Raw genomic sequence first — 22,411 nt, 5'->3', positions numbered from 1 at the left:
GACTGGTAAAGCAAACAAACAATGTCCGAGAGACGCCTTTATAGAAGGAAGAAATGAAAACTTTGTTTCGTGGAATAAATCAGAGCCTTAATTGTTCCAAGAAATGTACGGCAAATTAATAAAAGCTTTCTTTTTCTAACGTAAATACTTAATGTAGATGTTCTTGTGATAAGAGACCACAGAGTGCAAGAAAACATTGAAGCATTTAAGCCTAATTCTTGTAAATTCTTGAACCATCTAATATCCTGATGTAATAAACTGATGGAGCATTTCTGTGTCTGCGTTCCCTGTAAATAAATGAACATAAAGTATTTGAGTTATATTCTCAAGGGACAGCTTGGTATTTACCCAGAGAGAAGATCTCCCACATAAGAACTCCGAATGACCACACATCACTCTGAGTGGTATACACCTTGTCAAATATTGCCTCTGGTGCCATCCATTTTAAGGGAAGTCGGGCCTGTGAAAAAAGTTTGAGATACCAGGTTAAAACCCATGTATCCTGTTTGAGTAACGCAAAAACGAAGATTTCATTACAGAGGTCAAATCTGTATGAGGTCTTGGTTTGCGCTTGACCACAAGAAAACATCTTAACCCAGAATAATATTATCAGGACGTCTAATATGACACAAAGTACGCCAAAGACTCTTGGCATTAAATAATTATTATATCGTTTTTCTTAAAAACATTAGCCATGCCAATACTTGTGCACTGATATCATTCTTGTACTTCACACAAAACAGTTTTGAAAGGTTGATTGTGTAAAATATACACTTTCTAACTGTGAATTACCAAATAGCGTTATATCCGTCACACTGGATCAAATTCAACACTTACGTCTCCTTTGCGGACATAATCCGGGTCCTTGTATACGTCTCTGGCGAGTCCAAAATCGCAAATCTTCACGACGTTGTTTTCAGACAACAAGATGTTACGTGCGGCCAGATCGCGGTGAATACACTTGAAAAAGTTAAAGAAACATCCAATCAGATTAAACAATCATCTTAATTCTCCGCAATCCCTTTATTGTAGTAATAGATATAATGTGTCTGTTTTTGGCTCATTTATGTTTTGAAAGTGTCTTATTTGAACCATGTGTGGCGTTGCGCTGTCAGGTGGAGCAAATGATGGAAAGCTGTGATAATGCAGAACATGTGCAACTTCCACGAGGGAAACTTTGACCTTAGGTGAAATTAAACCGCATACGGCACGCTGCATGTTTAGTATGTCGCAGTTAATCTCATGTGTTAGATGGTTGGAAATGAGTGTGGATGAGACGATTAATCACAGTTTTGGATCAATAAAACGATTTGGGTTCTTTTCCTAGAATTTAAAACAAAACATCTTTATGAGTTGCCAAGATAAAGAGATTACAAGACGTATTACACTAAAACAAAGAGCTAAAACTGATTAAACTATTTAGAATGGAAACAATGAACTGTCAGAAACAATTCTGAACACACGGCATCCTAAGGGTTAGTGCTTCATTATTCATGAAACAATTAATAGTCAAGCGGGCAAGTCTTACTTTTCGCGATGCCAAGAACTCCATCCCTTTAGCCACTTGAAAGCTGTAGCAAATCAAGTCCTCCAGTGTGAGCACTTTCTTATACAAATCCTCTGGCTCTGCATGAGAAGGTTGAGAGGGTATTAGCAGTTAAATCAGAACCATAGACTTATGAAATGTTTGGTATGCAAAGGAATCAAAACAAACTGATTTTCTAAGAATCATTTACTTTTTACTTTCTATGAATACGGCACACTTTGAAGACTTTTTGAAAAGCATTTAAACTACAAATTCTGTCTTTTTTGACATGTAAACGGATAATTATTTTCATACTGTACGCGAAATTAAAGGGATTATTCACAAAAAAAAGAAAATTCTGTCATTATTTATTTCCCCATTTTATCATTGTAAACTTGTATGACTTTCCTCTGCAGAACATAAAAGATGACATTTTGAAAAATGTTAGTAACCGAACAGCATTGGCACCCATACTTGTATCGTATGGATAAAACCAACGTGTTCTGTGGAAGAAAGAAAGCCCTCCAAATTTGAAATGACAAGGACTGAGTGAATGATAACAGAATTTTCATTTTTGGGTGAACTGTCACTTTAACAAACCATCAAAAGTTTAAAGGAAACATTTTTGCTCATTCAAAGGGTTTTTCCTTTTGAACTGTATCTTTAAAGTAATATCTGACAATAATGTATGTTAATAATAAATAAAATATGATTTTGAAATAATCTGTTAAATTAATTAAACAAAACAATCACATAAAACATTTTAAATACTAATCAATAACTATTATCTAAAGCCATCCATCAAAGTGATTTAGATGATGATCTTTGTTTGATCTGCTCTCAATGTCTTAATAAGATTATAATATTTTTGCCGCATGATCCTGCTGTTTACTACAGACACATCCTTTTAACCTAGACACAATGGAACATGCCTTCTCTCTTTAGACACAGACTGAAACGTGCAGTTTGTCAATGAAACTCAAGCGGGGGGCTTTTGGGTGGGTCGTCCACCTGAGTAAACAGTTTGTGGAAACAGAAATAACATGCACGGCACAACACGACCCAACGCAGCCGCAGAAGACTGGAGCAGGAAATTAAAAAAAGCTCTGAGCACAGCGGGTGACAGTGGCTCTTAAAAAATGTCAGTTGTATTTATGAATCCCCAAGGAAGCCACGTATCAGATCGAGATTGGAAATCAATCAGCCGAGTCTTGAGAGAAGAAAGGGTGAGGTGGAGGTGAGAGCGGGGTAAAGAGGGGGGAGGACAGGGAAGGAAGACATTCAGCCGCTACCTTCCTCTTCCTCCTCCGAGTCACAGTAGCTCTTATCTTCAATGAAGCCAGAGCTGGCTGAACTTCCGGTGCTGGCCACGCTCTCCAATCTGCGCTTGATGAGCTCGCTCAGATCACACCCTGAACTGGAACGCAGGGCCTTGCCGTCCTGAGACTGTTCATATTACAACATATTCAGTCGCAATATACATAAATATGTGCGTGTGAACATTTTCAAACTGTGCAAAATGGCAAAAAAATTTACATCTGCTGCTTACCTTGTAAACCACAAAGTCACCCCTCCTACTCCTCAAATAGTTTGAAAGGTTTCCATACTTGCAATATTCCACAATTATCATAAGTGGACCTGACCACACATAATAAAGAAAAATTAATGTAAGCACAAAGAGATTTAAAAATGGAAAAACACAAATTAAAGTTTAATTATCCTCTTACCTCCTCTCTTTGTGCACGCTCCCAGCAGATTGACCACATTGAGATGATGACCAATATGGATGAGAATTTTCAGTTCAGACATTAAAGCCCTGCACTCATTATTCGTAGCTCCCACTATTGAGAGTGACCAAAAAAGTCAAGGGCAAAGAAAAACAAACAAACAAATAAAAAGTTAATGAAATGTCTTTTGGATTTTTGTTTGAATTATTTTGCGCTAAAAACTGATATTTATAAATTTATGTGGAATGGCTGATATGCTGTTGCTTTTATTCCATCCTATTTTTAAAGACTAGCCTTTTTTTACTGGCCTTAAAGGTCCAGTGTGTGAAATTTAGCGACATCTAGTGTTAAGGTTGCAAATTGAATTAAAGCATTATGGTGGCTGACACAGAATTAGAAAAAAATTGTCATGTTTCAATTCTGTGCTGAATGAGATAACGTTTTACAGAACACGCACTTAGAGCAGTTTGTCCTGTTAGGGCCACTGTAGAAACAACATAGTGAATTCCATGTAAGGGGACCTACGGTGTATGAAGAGAGAAATATCTCATTCAATCAAGGTAATAAAAACATAACGCTTCATTATGTAAGGCCTTTATACACCTCTGAAGACATAGTTATGTATATTATATTTTATTTCTGTCAATAGATCCTCCAAAAAATTGGACCTTTAAAATTGGTGTTTTCAGGTGAACTTTATTCAGTCATAAAATCGTTTAAATTATTAGCATAAGCATAACATTCACTTATGTTACCTACTGGGACTATATCAAAAATGGAATTGAAACGTGAAACATTTTTGGATTTGAAATACATTTTTGTTGGTATATGTTCCTTTCTTATTATTTTAGTATAATATAATTTATTTTGATAAATCTTTCCAGCATACAAAAAATGATCTTTTATACCATCCTTATTATCAGCATAAACATTTGTTTACACATCAAAAATAACAATAAAAAATGAATGTTTGAAGCTTGAAACGGTTTAAAGAAACCTTTTCCAGACAACATTACATGCTGACTAAATTCTGCCGAGTCCGCAGAGATAAACATCTGGAGAACACGTTGGCATACATTTCTACAAGAGCTGAACAAAAGAAACGGTCCTTTTCCAGTTTCAAAGTATTTTGCTCATCATGCGAGGGAAATATGTGGGTCAGGATCACTATGCTGGTGACCCTCTGAGGTCACGGAGTCAGACTGGGTGGCTGTTTTTCTAACACGTCAGGTTTCCTGCGGTTTAGACCCATCAAATTGACATACAAGAGGTATGTTTAGCGTTCAGCAGTAATTCGTACATGATTTACAGCAAAGACACTTCAAAGTGACTGTTCCTAGAGGAATATCAAGACGATCTATGAAACCAGCACAATGATCATTCATCACACCAAACTGAGTATGGATTAACGCTAAATTTATAATAACAATTTTAGTGTTAAAGAGCGTACAGTCAGCCACGACACATTCTGTAAAACACTGTAGAACTACTTTTCATTACAAACTGACCTGGTGTGAAAAGAGGAAACAGTCTTGCACAGTAAAGATTAATACACTGACAGTAATAAATGTGCATCTAAGACTCGGCAGATTTATCAAGAGCAGACATAACATCACCACCAGAGCAGAGCTTTGCCGACAAACAGATGTTAAAGCTAGTTTAACAAGCACAACCTCAAGAGGACTACACCTACTACATCCAAATATTTGTTCAGTTCCTAACATTAGTCCCTATGGGACATTTAATTGTTGTTCAATATTCAATATCGTCTTGTATTTGACACGTTGGAATGCATCAGTACTATGATAGCAATCATTAACCAATTACAAAAGATGAACGTTGTTGGTTTTGGGTCAGTGTGATTTAATCAACATCTGTTCAGGGGTCATTAATAAATCCTACGTGAGTATTTGCACATTCACTTTTGAACTTGATGTCCGTTTGTCCGAGGTTTCATATCTGCGGACTATCATGTAGCAACATACAATAATCTGAACAACTGCTGTTATCCTCACACGGACACGTTTGGACAGGACAGGTTCTCTTTTCTTTCCGTTTTGGTGTTGTATTCTGCTTATCTGGTTATATAAAGATGATTGTTTTATTGTATTTTTTATTTACATTCCCTTAATTTTTCACCAATTTTGATCAAGGACAAGATCAGATCTTTCATTTGTGAAATGTAAATTTGTAAAATTCAATTGAAAAAAATATAGTAAATTACAATTTGAAATAAAAGTGATGGAATGGGGATCGATTGAATAATCACTCATATATACCAGGTACCTTTTAGCATTTTCACAGCCACGGTTTTGCAAGTAGACAGCTTGTCAATGCCGAACGCTGAGGCCTCTACAACTTTCCCGAATGCTCCATGGCCCAAAGTTTTACCTGTTTAAGAGAAAAACAGAAAGAGAGAGTGTCTATATGAACTTGCTGTACCCCGGGGGCTCATAAATCAGTCATGATGGCCTGTCAGACATGATGTGAGTCTGTAATTAAAACAGCCTGCTGGGGTTCAGGGTTCCCGGCTGCCCCTCCGTTAAAGATTCATGGGGCATTTAAGAGCGAACGACAGAAGCGGGTCACTGATAAATAATAGCGTAATATTTTCTTTGGAAAATTTAAACGAGGCTGGTGCTCACCATAATCAGACAATAATCCGTAGAATAGAGGCAATATAGGGGAAAATTGCCTTTATTGCCTTTTTTACTTCTTTAATTATTACATATATAATATAATATTATATATAAATTCTAAAAACACAATGAAACCGTGTTTTTTTATTGTTAAAGTGAATGAAACATTGAACTCACCGAGTCTCAGGCGGTCTCTTGGGAACTCCCATTTGTTGCTGTCATAGGGCAGACGGTCGCACTGCTCATCTAGAGGAATCTGGTCGGGGTCCATGATGATGGACAGGTACCCCGTCTTTAAATCTGCTGAACTTGGCTAATAGAACAGATTGAGTTCTTGTTAAGTACAATAGTAAAGATACAAAACATTTATAGTTTTATTAGGGTCCTGTGACCCTGGTATCTACCACCCACAGGCGATAGAACTAAGAAATGATTGCAAAAATAATAATACACTTTACATCAGTTGCGAGCACCTTATGATGACAGTGATGATATAAAAATAAACATTTGAGCAAAGCAAAACAATTAGATTGCATGAGAGCCAATGTTAAAGCACATATAGTTCACTGGAGTCAACATCTATGAGTACACATGAGTCCAGTCCAGCTGGAAGTACAATAAGAGTTAACTTACCTTTCTTAATTTACGGATAAACAGAATGAGCATGATCCACAGACATGTTGCAACTGCCCCGGTGCAGACCAAGATGATCACCTCAATATTGGGTTTACCCTCTTCTCCTGTGTGTACATACATGTGTACAATATTCACCACAAATACGCATGCTACGCACGTTATTTGTACATATATTTATGATATTGTTTTTACTAATATCTGTACATGTGTACCAAGTCATACCATACATACCATTTATTAAAAGCTAAACCATCAGATGTGAATCATGTAAATTGTTTAGAATTGTTTACTTCTGCATCTATACTGTAAGCAAATGTATCTAGTTTTGAGACATTTGACCCAGTTTGATATTTTAAGAGTGGGCTTCATTTCTCATTTACACTGACAAACTGTATACATATTACAAGAGAGCACGCCTTTGTTTATTTGGATAGGGGTCTGGTTCACTCAGCTTCATTTATCATGAACTCGTGCAATGACTGCTTCCATAACTGTATACATACTACATACAGAACAAGGAATTTTCATTTCCAAAAGGGAAGGATAAAGAATGCACATTCTGTTTTCTTAGAAGGGCATGTTTTGCTTGGGTTATGCCGAATGCCTTACATGATAAGAGGCCAGAATAACAGAACAGAACTGGACAAGAATAGAGATGTACAGTATGTGTTTGGGGATTTTTATTTTTGGAAAGGACCAATAAGAGCATGTTAGCTGACCATAACTGTTCCCCTAAGCCTGCCGCAGGATCCAAAACCCCTGTGCCTTCTTAAAGAGATCTCCCGCCGATCATTAATGAACCTCTACAAAGACTGTGAAGAGGTCAACCTCCTCGTGAGCGGACCCTGACTTCAACTCCCAGGCCTCTATCATAAAAGGGGGTCTGGAATTTGAATGGTATGTCTGGTAGCTTCGGACACACTTTCTCATTGAATAGTCATTCAATGTAGTACCCAAATAAGCGATTTGTCCCTATTAGGTCAATGTGTGGAAATTTATAAGCAGAGCTGCTGAGATTTTGAAGTCTTTAACTGGATCATTTGTCTGTTTATTATTCCAAATTTGTCAATGATACAAACTATGTTTTACAGTATAAAAGTGATGATTAAATTAGAGGAATCATATCAGTACGTACCCACTACTGTAATGACAGCACTGGATATTGCTACACCTTCAGCATTGCTGGCGTGACATTCATACATGCCCTCATCGTCTTTTTTCACCCTCTCGATAGTCAGGGTCCCATTGACTTTAAGAGAGATTCCTGAAAACGAACGAAGATAAATCAAATAAATAAACCAATATATTTAAACAGATTTTTATGTCTAATATATGAAAACAGTTTGTTTTAGTTTTGACTGGATGAGCCAAACTGCAGATAGTATGCCTATTGTAATTACATAGACATGAAATCCAAATAGACCTTTACATTTTACAGTCTTTATCACGCGGTTCTCCACGTCGCAGTATGTCAGCCTAAATAATATTTTTTGATCAAAACGTAATTGCAAAATGTAATAATTTTGCCCTTAAACTGACTTTAATTTTCAGCTTAAAGCCCACGCAACATCATTTCTTGTATTTACCTTAGAAATACTTAAACACTGAGGATTTTTTTTAACGTTCTATTAAAAGTATTGCAGGACATATTTTTACATTTACTATTATCTAAGAATTTTAAAGCATTATTTAACATTACTTAAAGCAGTTGTTATCTAATCATCTATCATTTTATAGTCTCATTGTCAAGGATGTAATCAATCTGTGAGAACAACAGATTACTATTAACATGATTTAGATGTCAAATGGCTCCTCACCTGGTCCTGCCGTGACGGGAGTCTTGTCTTTGTACCATGTGATAAAAGGTGTTGGCACACCATAAGCCAAACAAGCCAGCATCAAGGTGCTGCTGCTGTTCACGTCCTGATTGGTCAGATTCTGCATGAGCCAGGGAACCTGCCTCTCTGTTAGATTACAAAGAGTTAAACAGTGTGTCATTTTGAGAGATTTTGTTAAATATACATGTATGCGGCAACATAAGCCTCATATCATGTACAAATGTAAAACTCATTGGTTATGAAAAATATCATGAAAAAGTCATATTTACAATGATAATAGCTATAATGTATAAGTACCTTTGTACGTTACAAGGAATGAAAAGTTAAGGAATGTATGTTTACCGTATTAATGGCAATTTGGGGAAAAATCACCACAATGCATCATTTCAATTATTATCTTTAAGTAATATCGTTTTTTGGGGCTGAAATATGACTTTATTTTCTGAGGATGCACCAGTTTCATTCTGATCTATAACATATGCATCTCACACAGTCATGTAATGTATGTTGCCGTTTACAGTACGAAAATATAAAATCTCACCATCAATAGTTAAAACAGATGTTGTGTTGACCACTTTATTAGAGATTATATTTAAAGCTTGGCATTCATATCCCAGTGAGTGGTTTCTGGAAACATTGGGCAGGTTGATTGACAAAGACACAGTGTAAGGTTTGATCCGAAGAATGGTCTCGCTACTGGGTACCCTGCCACCCAGCGGATCATACCAATTCAACCTATCAAACAGAAATCTGGTGCCCCTGCACGTCAGCGTTATATTCTCTCCTGCAATGGCGGTTGAGGGTTCAATCTCAAAAGGTTTTGAGTGATCTGACGAGGACAAAAGAAAACAAGACATTACAAGCTTGAATGAGAAAACATCAATTCACCGAACACGTATGTCAACGCGCGTTCATTGCATGCTCTCCATACGTGCTCTGCATTCTACGTCGGACAAAGCGTGACGAACTCGCAAAACATATGCCTCGTAAAGGTCCTAAAGCTGCGCCGTAGATGTGCTGTTGAAAGAGGTTGTCCCGCTCTGGCCCATATTACAAACACAAAGCTGCACATTGCCATGCCAGGAATGTCGGATTTGCAGTTATTTCCTGTTTCATCACTCCTAATTGGAAGCACGTTGTTGGCGAAATCGATGGCTGACCTGAAGATCTACAATAAGAGCCACGTTGAGGCCAGGCCCTCAGGGGTCCCAAGAAACACTTGTTTATTCACAGCAATCTATGTCCCACCAGAGAAGACAGCTGTTATTACTATTTCATCCTTCTGAGCGACATTCCAGCGAGCGCGCAAAGTCGTCCTCACCTCTTGCATTGCACAGCACATTCTCCTGGGCTTTCTGCTTTCTTCTGAGTTGAGAGCCAGAGCATAAAACGGTGGATATCAAGTGGCATGTCGCCAGAACAATTTTTATAGCACAATTTATTTTTCAAGTTCCATCCGTCTCAACTGCTGTTCATTCTGGCGTATCTTTGTTCGCTCATCAATGTTCGAACGCTTTGACGGCCGGCATGCTCTTCATTACGTAATTCAGGGGAAGGGTTTTGAATTTCAGATTTTACTCTGGACAGCCACTATTTCCATTTAGATATTTGGAGCTCATAATTTAGATTAGTAGTTTGTTATAGGTTAAATGTTGCTTCCTATAAGGATTTAAAGTGATAGTTTACCCAAAAAGGAACATTTTGTCATCATTTACTCACCCTCTTGTCATTTTAAACCTTATTCTTCCACAGAGCACAATACAAAATATTTGAAGAAAGTTGGCAACCGAACACCACTGGCCCCATTCACCATGGACAAAAAAACAATGCAAGTGAATGGGGGCCAGTTAACAACATTCTTCGAAATATCTTCTTTAGTGTTCTGCGGAGGAAAAAAATGACAGAATGTCCCTTTAAGTACTCTAAATACCCACCGGCTACCACATGTTTTCTTTATTGCGTAATTCAGCTTGTGCACGGAGGAATTTACGACATATATTTACATTTTAATTGATTTGTCATTGATAAACACAAGATTCAAATTAGAGATTGTAAATGTTTGACTCATCCCCACTGCAAATATACTGGATCCACTCACCATCCACATAAAAAGGAATTCTCATAGTCCGACTCCCAAGTTCATTTCTTGCTGTACAGGAGTAGACTCCGGACACATTCGCTGCTTTCAAAACAAGAGTGCTGATAGTCTACAGGAGTGGACAAAGCGCATTTATGTTAGAAAACAATAGTTCAGGAAATTAACACATTACGTCTTGTTCCCTAACCCCACACCAATTTTTTCACAAATTAATGCGCAAGCTTGAGTGAAAATGTTTTGAGTCAGGAATAAAATAAGTATGTTACATTTAGAATAAACGTAAAAATGTCAAATCACCTCAGACTTCCATTAAATTTAATAAAATCCTACATCTGGAGTATGGATATAAGCTAGCGGAGCTTCATAACTCAATAGGTTTCTCCGTGACACTTCCCTATCCTCAGTGTTTTTTTCTTTGTGGTTATAGGCACAATTTGAGATGAGCTCTAACCAGTCTGTGATGGATTCGCCAGGCTGGGAAATTTATACGGTGTGACAGAAAGGAATTCAAGAACAAATCCCAACCTTTTAAATGGGGGCTTGTCATTGACTGCTGGGATGACATTTACCCTGCAAAGCATCATCTTTCTACTCCCAACAACCCATAAATAAAACTACTTCAAAATGTACACCTATTACACATTAAGAAAACAATTGGAAATGGAATAACTGACATAGCTTTGAATTCTACATTATTAAGGCTATCTATCGTACCACTACAGTGTATGTTTTGGTAATGACAAACTATTTACAGTTTATAATCCTAGAGCTGAAAATGGGGGAACCGGAGGAACTGAGGGGGGTTTCAAATCCATTTTCATCCACATAATAGCCTCCAAACGCTATGCAAATGTTATACATAAATATATAGGGATTTTCTGCATCTATGGTTTAAAACTATATAAATAGATAAAAACCTTTTGTGAATCTCTATCATTTCCACCAATGCTTATACCTGATGGATTACATTTGCTGGCATTTTTCTTATTACAGTTGAATGTGCGGTTAACTTTGACCCAGAATTTTACAACAGAATTAAGTATGGTCACATTAAAGAGCACTTGTACAGGAATACCACAAATAAACAGCGGGTGAATTATCATTTCCCTTTGACGGAGAGTAAAAGACACAGTAGCTTTGATAAAAAAAACAACTACGGTGTGATGTCAGTCTAGATTTATCCCTGTGGTGTTGCAGTGGAAATAAAACAAGCTCTTTGTGAACTCTGCCATGTTCCCATAGTTCTCTGGGGTCTCATTACGCATTTTTAAGTGATGACAACACTTATGAGGCAGCACAATATATATTCCACATATGTAGCATTTAAAGTCATGTCATGCGTTTAAAACAGGCTTGATACGCTCAACATTCAGTGCATGAACAGGCCTGAGAGAAAGTTCTGTTTATGAGGGCTTTAGTGTGCTCAGTCAGATGGACTGATATATAACAATCTGAACTCAGTCCTCCGGCACCATTCAGTCCTTCAAAGCAGCAGCTGCCCTGTGTTTACTGGCCTCTGTTCTCTACTGAAGGTGACTGAGGCGTGAGACTGCAAATGGGACTGTATATCTATCGCTTTCAAGTGCAATTACATTTCTCACAGATATATTGGAGCTTTAGGCAAAAAGACTACAGTGACAGACGTTTTTTAACGTTTTATGGGAGAAAAACTGGCAAGTTTTGAACAGACATTACGTTTTTAAATGGAAGACACATGCATGCAGATTATGGTTCTTCGCTTTCCTTTTATACCAAATCAGCATTTTTCTACAGATCACAGTTTAGACAGACTCTCAACAAAAATGATAATGCATTCAGTCAAAACACAGGAAACTTCAGGCAATGTGAACATCATTTAAAAAAACCTATGATTAGAGTTTGACTTTTAAATATTTAAATAAAATAAATAGTTATTTATATTAAAATAAATAGTAATGTATATTAAAATGTGATGTAATTCTTCATTTGTTTATGAAACCTCTTACAGAAAATGGCAAAAATCCCCATACCTTGTTTTTACTCTTCAGTACATCATACTTGCTGTTGATATCCTTAATTTGATTATAAGGGAACATTGTATGCCATTCAGTGCCGTCTTGAACAGGTAATGGCTCTGTATAAACTTTGCACCTATCAAATGCAATAAAAACAGAATAAGATAAATCGCATAGTTGTAAAAGGCTGTTTGAATCACACATTGCTCTGGCGTTCAGAGAGGAAGTGTTTGCTTCTGAACATCAAAGCAGGATGTACACGAGGAAATACCAAGACGAACGGAATGTGGAGATTTACGTGAAGGTGCTCGACTTTCAGTGAGAAGCCGAAAATTGCTCTTCCCTTTCAAAATAAACGGAAACTGTGGGAACAAGGATCCTTTCAGCCAATGTCTTTCAGATATGTTTGTCTTTCGTCACTGACCATAAGACTTCATGGACCTTGATGAATGTCTGTTTTTCTGCATAAAGCACCACGTACTACAGTAAGTCATGTGTTTCATGCCTTAAAGCAACAGGAGAGTGAAGACCTGTTTTGCATCACTTTGGGAGGAGGAACAATCGGATTAATGAGCGTCGAGGTCAGAGAGGAAACAGCAGCGTGACAGGAAGGACTGAATCATGCATGCATCACCATATAAAGGAAACACCCCCACTCTCTGGCCGGTTGAGATAAGACTGATCCCAGACCTTCATGGTCAACAGGACGACTGATAACTTCTCACAACCCCTTGATTAAGACGACCGCTGAGAGCTCACCTTCATGAGCACAAATCTCTCTCCTTAACAATTTATAACACTTTCAATCCAAACATTGATGATTTTGCACTTCATAAAATATGTCCAACCTGAAGCTCTCTCAGATTTTTGAAAGGGAGACTTGAATGCATCACCCCCAAAACCCCAGACCCAAATACAAGTTCTTTAGATCATTTGTCTTATCTTTATGGAGTGACAGCACACTTACCAGACTTTATACTCCATTAATAGTCAAATTTAATAAAACAACATATTCCTTTTGATTCACTAAAATAAAGAAAGAATGTTCCAATTAGGGATTTGCCCTCCTTTAACACCCCCTCCAAATCAGCTGTTGAAAACTCAGTGCTCTCACATATACCTGTACATTAAAATCTGTTGTGCTTACTGACATTTTTAATTCGAGTTAAAGTTTATATCACTGCGCTACATTGCCCAGAGCGTTTCTGCAGCAAATTTGGCACACAGCACTCGTTGACAAATAATTACTCACAATTACGAGGATCTCTCGTCATGTCAAAACAGCTAAGCTTCGTAGACATCATTGTGTTCATAAAGGTTCAGTAAGAGGCTGGCATTTACACTGGGACACTCTTGCTTTCAACACAACGCAAGCTTGGGGAACGAGACCAATAAATCGTCCTCACATTTACAGAGCCACCGACTACAAAATGGAGCTCTTGGGTTTTTTAACCATCAGAAAAACATACTTTATTTTGGACTGGTCTCAAGGAAACAGATGCAGTTCATTTGAATAATGAGAGCTGAGGGAAGAAGCCAGCGTTCATCATGGATGTTAATACAACATGCAAAGAAATCTGCTATGCAGGAGACTAGTGAAGGATTTATTTAGTGTTAAACAGAACGGATTGGGTAATGTAGAATCCACATGCTGAATTAAAAGAAAAACTGACACACTATTTCTCGCTTTTAGCTTGGTGTAGGTTTCATCTTGACTTATTTGTATACCTGCTGCTGATTCGAGTCAAATTTCAATTAAATAAAGTGTAATTTTTAACCTTGTTGACTTACTCTGTAAGGTCAGCGTTGGGGTCACACGGCTGCCAAAACCAGTTAATGTTTGGCATTGGAATTCCAAATGCAGTGCAGGTGAGCTTGTGGCTCTGGCCGTATGTGTAAGTTTGAGGGCCCACTGGAGCAACTTCATCTTCTGAGATCTTTGGCTTCACTGTTTGGATACAAACATAAAGCATGTCAATCTTTTCCAACAATCACTACCAGAAAAGATTACAGATCGACAGCAGATCACTTGCTAACGTCAAAAACTTGCACGTCATTACGTTAAAAAGAAAACGTCTGCTTCAGAAAGATAGAAAGAGAGTCAAGTGAAGACAACATTGCCCTTATAGACTTCACTGAAGTGCATGTGTGTATGTCACACATGATAAAAACAGCATGTTTGAGGATTTAGCATGTAGCGGATATTTGATGAATGAAGCCTCAAGAAGTTCCTTAATTGCATCCAGAAATCTCTGAGTTCTGTTTCTGTTGTTTTCGACCTTTCGGTTGTGCTGTGGGTCGGTAATGATGTCATGTTGTACAGTTCAGGATGAGGGCAGATAAGCACTGGAAATTTTATATCAGACCAGAAGGTACTCACGATTGTAAGACATGTGTGGAAGTGTTTCAAGAAAATGTACAGAAAATCTGGCCAGCTCTTGCCAAAGACAAGCATATCCCCTTCTTTGCATATAAAATGTACATTCTATTGACCCTAAATTACTTTTTTAGATGTAACTGAAGCCAAAAAAAAGAAGAAAAGAATAGCTAAAGAAATGATTACCTCATATAAAGCTCATTGTATACTATCGGTGTCATTTTAGTAGTTCACCCAGGTATTGTTCACCCAAAAAATGAAAATTCTGTCATCATTTACTTACCCTTAAGTTGTTCCAAACCTGTTTAAATATATTGTTCTGTTGAATACAAAGGATATTTGGAAGAATGTAAGCGAGTTTCAGTACTGGGACATCATTCACTACAATTGAAAATAATTACAATGGTCAAAGGTGCCCCATCACACTTTTTGCATCTTCTTTTGCGGTGAACCAAACAAAACAAAAATACAAATACCTACAAAGAATTGTATACAGGTTTGAAATAATTTAAGTGTGAGTAAATGGTGTCAGAGTTTAAATTTTTGGGGTGAACTGTCCCCTCAAGACTTAACAGCAGATGTGCAGTTTATACTACACATACACTACATTTGATGTACCTCTGACTTCTAGCTTGTAGCTAAGGTTTCTATGAAGTCCCTTCTCTTGGTTTGAGAGTGAGATAGTGAAGATCCCCGCATCCTTCTGCCTCACTTCTTTAATGATGAGTTGGTAGCCTGAAGTCTCATAGCATGTGGAATTCTCAGAAATGGCAACTCCATCTTTATACCTGTACACAGCAAAAATACATAAATAAGGACAATAAAACCTATTCAGGCAAGTCAAATTGTTAAGGGGTTCAAACATCAAGTCTTGTGGAGTACCGTAATAGCATTCATATTTTTTTGTTGAGAACACAATAACTGCATGTAGGTATGGAACAACATAAAAGTGTGAGAAAAATCACACGGTTTTAATATTTTGTATAAAATTTTCCTTTAATAGTTCACCATGTCCCCCATTCCTTATCTCTCATATCCGTTTTGGATTTTAGAGTCAAAGAAAAATATAAGAATAAACATATAAATTTACCATCTCACTCTGTCTGGTGGAGGCAAGGCATTAACCCGTGGTTCAAAATGCACCTTTCTGCCTTCCACAACAGTGATGAATTTGCGTCTATTATGGGTCACATTAAGGAAAGGATGCTCTGTAGGGACAAACAGATTCCAGTGAACAACACACTCATGCTGTACAAAAGTAAGATTAATCTATGCAGCGGTTACATCCTCACCGTATACTGTGACTTTAGACACAGCCTGCATCTTTTTGTCCTCAATCGTTGCCATGCACACATAAGTGCCCTTGTCCTCCATGGTCACATTAGATATGATTATTGCTCCGGTCATAATGATTATTTCCGCAGGCGGTTGTCTTGTCTCCTTCTTTTGAAGAGTGCGATTTAACTAAAACAAAAACAGGAAGTTCACAGTATGTTCACAGTTTATACCAGCAACGTAAACCGGGCACCGAAATTCCACAAACAGACCACCAGTGTTTGATGGCGAAACACCAACTAGACCACCAGCATAATAGTATGGAAACAATGGAAACATGTTGGTCTGAAACAACTTTTTATATGGGGGAACCAAATATATAGCCTGAGCATAAAATATTGCTTTTAGATCAAAGTGAGCCAGGGCACCATAACTCACCGGGCCTTTGTTGAATTGCCACTCAAAACCTATTATGCCATTGAAGGTGGTCTCTCCAGAGCAATTGAGGACAAGGGTATCACCGACCAGAACTTTTGGACGTTCTGGTTCGATGCGGACATTCTTTATTTCCGAAGCTAAGCACAGATAAACAAGAAAAGATCATTTTTGGAAATTTTACCAGCTGGCAAAACTTTCAATGACATATTTCAATAAATGAATTGCTTGACTGGGCTTTGATCTCAGTGTTCAGTAAACACCTTTTAATTTTGCCTTTTAGCAACAGAAAAGACTCACTTATTCTAAACAGGATGTAGTTTGATGAAAACTGCCTGTTGTCCACACTTGTGACACACGTAATGAGCGGGTAGTTGTCGAAAGGGCCCAATGAGATCCTGAAACCTCTTTTTGGATCCCACTCCACTTCGCTTTTTGTGTAGACTGTAGGATTCATCTTAATTGACAAGAGAAGAGAAAGAACAATAATAGTAACATTTCTCTCTTTCACGACAAATAAGAAACAAAATAGTTTTAGAGTCCATCATTAGTAGGCCATGAAGTATTGAGTTCAAATTGGCGGACTATATCATATAATTTGCTCAAAGTTGAGTCATATACATCTTAGTTCTTTTGTTTGTTCTGAGGCCAAGTGCTCTGCTAGAAAAGAAGGGAAGGAAGGATACAGGAAGGACGAACGCCACGGATCTTCCAATAGCAGGAAGGTCAAACAACTATCTGTGCCATCTGGTTTAGAGAAGTGTATATTCATAGCAAAGAACTGTGAGAAATGACTTTAGATCTACTGCATGTCCAGTGACCTTGTGAAAATGATCAATGGTATACCAGTGTAGTATTGAGGAAATAACATCTACTGTTTTCACTATGACCATGAGCAGTTCATAAGATGAGTTTAACTGCTCTGTGTCAACTTTAAAGTGAACTGATCTTACAAGAAAGAAACTAAAGCCTATATAAGTAATTCAAAATTACCAAATGTGGTCTGGGTATAAATATGTAAGCTACACTTTTATAACTGAAATGAGATCTGAGGTCGGTACACATAGTCAAAAAACATTGCAGTTCCTCAACTATACTAATCTTTTTGTGCTTATCGGTGGCCAGTTTTTTTGCAACCTGTATATCTTGGACATGATGTGTAAAGGTGTTTTATTTATAGCTTTGGATTCTATTCTGAGGGAAAAAACAAAAGTACATCCTGCCCGTAGAGGAAGCAGACAGAGCGACTCCTTAGGCCTCCTCAAGCTTCCCTGAGCTTATGCCACACTGTCTCTAACTATATCTTTATCCACATTCTTAAACCTTTAATGGGTGTGAGAAACTCAGAAACGCCCATGGCCCAAGGTATTTCTCATTTTCCGATCATGCTAAACATATCCTCCATTTGTCATATCAACAAGTCCTTAGAGGCACAGAAAGTATTTAAAACGTTATTCTCAACCACACAAGACCATGCATTTCATGTAAATATGTAAAAAATAAAAATCTCGTCACTGATATTACAGTACTCACAGTCTCAAGGGTGACATGTTGGTTTGGGTATGTTGTTCTGCAGGGGACCACAAAAAACTTTTCGTGCCGATTCACAAAAATTGTGAGCGCAGAGCCAACGTATTCCTCCACAAACGGGTGATTGTGATCTGTGATTGAAAATGTCAACCAAGCAATACAGTAAACACAAAATAATAATAATGATAACAATAATAAATAGTTAAACAATAAAAAAGTTATATTGTGATTTTGTTCTTTTGTACTATTCAATCACAACAAATATATTCAATATTTGATACTTTATGAGACTACAGGCAGACTTCCAGACAAACCCTGATCCTTTTACTCTTTAAACACCAAACTGCCACACAAACTGCTGGTTACAGTAACAGAAACAGGTTGGCTGCAGGAGGCTGTTACTGTACGCTGTGAGATTAGCGTGATAATACAAACAATACCTTACGTGCTAACAGTATAAGTGTAATGAAATACATATCTTTAAGAAGCATATCTAGGATAAACAGTGGAATCACTGAACCAGGGGACTATCAGGTACAAAACAGGCACAAAACTTGCTATAGTTTGCTGCATCCCACTTAAAAAAACAGCAATTGAGCCGAAGGCTTGGTGAGCTTCGCTGTCAAGTTCATGACTTAAGTAAGCTAAGACAATTAAAGGCAATCCACAAAGCGGGACATTCATGAAATGCTACACTGCTAAATTTGTTTAAGTGGTTAAACGCTTTAACAGTTGTCGTAAGGAACAGGAAGACTGCCCAAACAGGAAATAATCACCAACCAGGCTTTCAGTACAATCAAGCACCATAAAGACATGCGGTTTACATGAACTTTTCACCCAAAGATGCAATTCCTCTAAGCATGTGCTTATTTCTATCATGTAACTGAAGAAAGAAATTGAGGAATTTATACACAGGACATAATAACATTACATACAAAGCATGTAGAATATTAACCGAACCTTCTGAAGCACCTCAATGGGTTTGTGTGAGAAACGGACCACTATTAGTCAATATTTGTAATAACTGTGAGAACAGAATGATTTGTTTATAAATCTGCTCGACAGACATGGTCACTATGATCATTTGTTGTTTGGAAAGTAGAGAAATATAGATTCCTCCAATGGGAATGTCTATTAAGTTTTACAGGAAAAATTGCAGTATGAGGATTTAAGGAACAGTTCGCCCAAAAATTACAATTTGTCATTTACTCATCCTCGAGTTGTTCCAATTCTGTAAAATGTTATGTTTTGATGGACACAGAGAAAGATATTTGGAAGAATGCTTGAGGGTAAATGATGACAGAATTGTAATTATTGGGCGAACTGTCCCTTTAAGTACATAAGGACTGCACAGTTCAGGGTAAACTATTTTATAATTCTTTTTTTTATTGTTGCCTGTCTCTCTCAGACTGCAAAGTTCTGTCATGCACATACAGTTTCCTTTGATTCAAAACCCTCTCATTCAATCTCCATTGCCCGGCTGGCAGGTTTATGGCTCTGTTGTAGTTTCAATGAGGTGGAACGTCTCATTATTTTTTCTTTTTTGTCTTTAAAAAAGTTTTGGCGCTATTCCAGGTTCTGTTTTACACAAAGCGTGAGCTCAGATTTCTTATTAGTAACTGCAGGCCGCTGTTCTGGCAATTAACTAAAAACAAAATGGTATGGAACTCTCTGGTCCAGAGGGGACCGGTCCATTAGACGTCAAAAACTTTTATGCAGCAGACTTTGCTGTTCGTTGCTCTTTATTGTATGCCAAACAATGACCACTGACAACCAATGAAAGAAAAATCTCTCATAAAAGAACAATGAGTTTTGGAAGACATTATAATAGGAAAGGACAAGTAGATTCTGAAGAAACGATGGGTAAAATATGGACGAACCCAACCATTGGTTTAAACTAAAATGGAAATGTCAATTTTTGACCGCACTAGGGGTTGAAACAACCCAGCACAACTTAAACCCAATGGTAGGGTTTGTCCATTTGTCCAACCATGAGTCGTAATATGTAAACTAACATTTTTTTTAATTGAAAAATATTTCCTGTTTCGTCAGCGAGCCTCCCTAATAACGCAATTTTGCCTTTCTGTAGCTGGTAGAACAGCATCTATTGATGATTAACATCATGGCAATGCTGGTTCACCTGCCAAAGCAGCACCAAATCGACATAAACCAGCTCAGACCAGAAATCGGTCCATTGTATTGATTTTATATAAAACATAATATATTATTATTAATAATGTTTTTAGCAATGAACACATTTGCAGTCATCTTAACTTCATGCTTATTATAAAATCTTTTGACAATGTATATCGTCTTACCTTTGACATAAACATAAGTGGAAACCTGATGTTCTTTAGACTTTTGGTGACTACAGCTGTAGGAGCCAGTGTCAGTGTGCGTCAGGTTGCGTATGACCAGTTTGCTGCAGTGTTTGTGCATCTGCTCCACACATGGCTCAATGTGTACCGATGACACGTTTCTCGAAGCCAAGCTCCAGTGCAGCTGGGTCGATCCCCTAATACAATAAATAAATAAGCATTAACTAAAATTCATCATAGGCAAACACACATATGACTTATTTAAAGTCTGGAACGTATTTTGTGCCTCTGTAGTATGTTGAGCCAAACCTGGCCACATGTTACACGTTGAGCACATGTTGGACGTGCAGTGACACATGTACACAAATAGCTTTTGATTTTTTTGCTACTCATTACATATATTAAAAACCCCGAAAACAAAAATCAGGAAAATTAGACCACACATAAACACACTTTTTAGGCTATTGTGAGTTTACAAACATAACCCTTAAAGATATCAAATCAAATTAACAGCAGATGTTTTTCCTTGGCTCGCTCAGGACTTATCATACTACCCGGAATAGCTTCTCCCGACATAGCAAATGTAACTTTAGAATTTTACACTGATTTTGCCCCGTCTTGTTGAAGTGTTTCTTCTACGAAGGACCAAATTAAAACAAACTCCTGTCGCTCTCGATCACACTTGTCTTAAAAGTTTCAAGAGTTGGTCCTGAATGACAGTTTGTTTACACTGAGAATATCATGGATTCCTCATCCATACTCCCAGGATATTCAGCCATGTTTATTTTAACATGTTTGAAATGTGTTTGGTTAATCATGTGTTATCTGAAAAGTCTGTCTTTCACACGGGAACAGGTATTTACTGGACGATGTGGTCAAACGTCACATTTCACACAGTGTTTATTTGTCAGAAGGGCGCATTAAAAGGATCCCAGCGGAGAATCAGACATATCTCACATACCACCGCTGCTAACTTCAGACTGATGGGTCATGCAACTTCAGGCTCAAATCTCTTCCAGAGCCAAAGACAGTATCAGCTTTTTGCTCACATGGCCTTGTAGGGAAGTGTTATATTAGTTAAGCATTCCTGGCGTGACTGCAACATCATACACTACGCTCTTAAAGCTTAACCAATGTGTATGTTTCCAAAAAGACCAAGGATGCATTGGGTGCCGACGTGCTCAAGGTCACAGAGGAAAGCTGTTTTCAGAGGAATCTGAGGAAATCTTGGTTGCCTAGAAGTTGCTTTCTCACAGCTCATGAAACAGAATGGATAGTTGACCCCAAAACTGAACATTCTTTCAACATTTACTCACCATCCAATCAATGACGTTTTTTCACTGCAGAACACAAAAGAAGATATTCTGAAGAATGTTGGTAACCAAACACTGACTTCCTTTGACTTCCATTAAATGAAGTCAAAACCACTGAGGTTTCTTGACATAACTTATTTTGTGTTGCACAGAAGAAAGAGTCATATAGAAAGAGTTATATACATGAAACAACAGAAATATTGGAACGACAGAAATAATGAGAGAATTTTCATATTTGGTTGAACTATCCTACTTTAACCTTTCAGCAGACTTAAGTCTCATTTTGTTCTCCATTTAACCTTGTTATTTAGGAGAAACTATTGAAACCCATCACATTTCTCATCATTCTTTAACCTATTCTGAGGATGGGTGTTGACTAACATCTCAACATTGCTTAAGATGCAGTCCGTCATCGGACAGAACAATGGCCAAATGGACACATACCTGCAGATGAGTGTAAGGGAGCCACCAACATGCTGAAGATGTGTATCTCCAGCTGGAATCAGCTGTGGATCAGTCGGATGAAATCCTTCAGGCCGGCACTGAAGAAAACAAAAATACAACACAATAAACCATCAGTATTTCATAGACACATTGCTATCACATCCATCATTCATACAATGTGGTCAAACCTACAGCATTCATACCGCTGTGTCCTAACCAGACATGATGCAAAGCAAGTTGCTATGAAGCATTACAACTTCAT

At 37.6% G+C, this 22,411-nt stretch overlaps 1 protein-coding gene across 1 annotated transcript in view; it reads right to left on the bottom strand.

Moving 5' to 3' along the window:
* Positions 1-22,411, bottom strand: part of kdrl (kinase insert domain receptor like) — a 38,993-nt gene that overhangs the window by 15,946 nt on the left and 636 nt on the right. The window contains exons 3-25 of the mRNA XM_056770414.1: positions 22,150-22,247; positions 20,393-20,589; positions 18,078-18,205; positions 16,845-17,001; positions 16,548-16,684; positions 16,127-16,298; positions 15,925-16,042; positions 15,453-15,622; positions 14,249-14,405; positions 12,473-12,593; positions 10,464-10,572; positions 8,907-9,194; positions 8,345-8,491; positions 7,663-7,791; positions 6,525-6,631; positions 6,069-6,204; positions 5,539-5,643; positions 3,253-3,366; positions 3,075-3,163; positions 2,818-2,971; positions 1,529-1,626; positions 838-960; positions 349-460 (exon numbers count right to left, since the gene is read on the bottom strand). Of these exons, the coding sequence (XP_056626392.1) occupies positions 349-460; positions 838-960; positions 1,529-1,626; positions 2,818-2,971; positions 3,075-3,163; positions 3,253-3,366; positions 5,539-5,643; positions 6,069-6,204; positions 6,525-6,631; positions 7,663-7,791; positions 8,345-8,491; positions 8,907-9,194; positions 10,464-10,572; positions 12,473-12,593; positions 14,249-14,405; positions 15,453-15,622; positions 15,925-16,042; positions 16,127-16,298; positions 16,548-16,684; positions 16,845-17,001; positions 18,078-18,205; positions 20,393-20,589; positions 22,150-22,247 (3,166 nt within the window). The remainder of the gene's footprint in view (positions 1-348; positions 461-837; positions 961-1,528; positions 1,627-2,817; positions 2,972-3,074; positions 3,164-3,252; positions 3,367-5,538; positions 5,644-6,068; positions 6,205-6,524; positions 6,632-7,662; positions 7,792-8,344; positions 8,492-8,906; positions 9,195-10,463; positions 10,573-12,472; positions 12,594-14,248; positions 14,406-15,452; positions 15,623-15,924; positions 16,043-16,126; positions 16,299-16,547; positions 16,685-16,844; positions 17,002-18,077; positions 18,206-20,392; positions 20,590-22,149; positions 22,248-22,411) is intronic.

This window comes from Triplophysa dalaica, chromosome 16 (genome assembly GCF_015846415.1).
Source record: "Triplophysa dalaica isolate WHDGS20190420 chromosome 16, ASM1584641v1, whole genome shotgun sequence".
NCBI lineage: Eukaryota > Metazoa > Chordata > Actinopteri > Cypriniformes > Nemacheilidae > Triplophysa > Triplophysa dalaica.
This window is presented reverse-complemented; position numbering and strand designations above follow the sequence as displayed.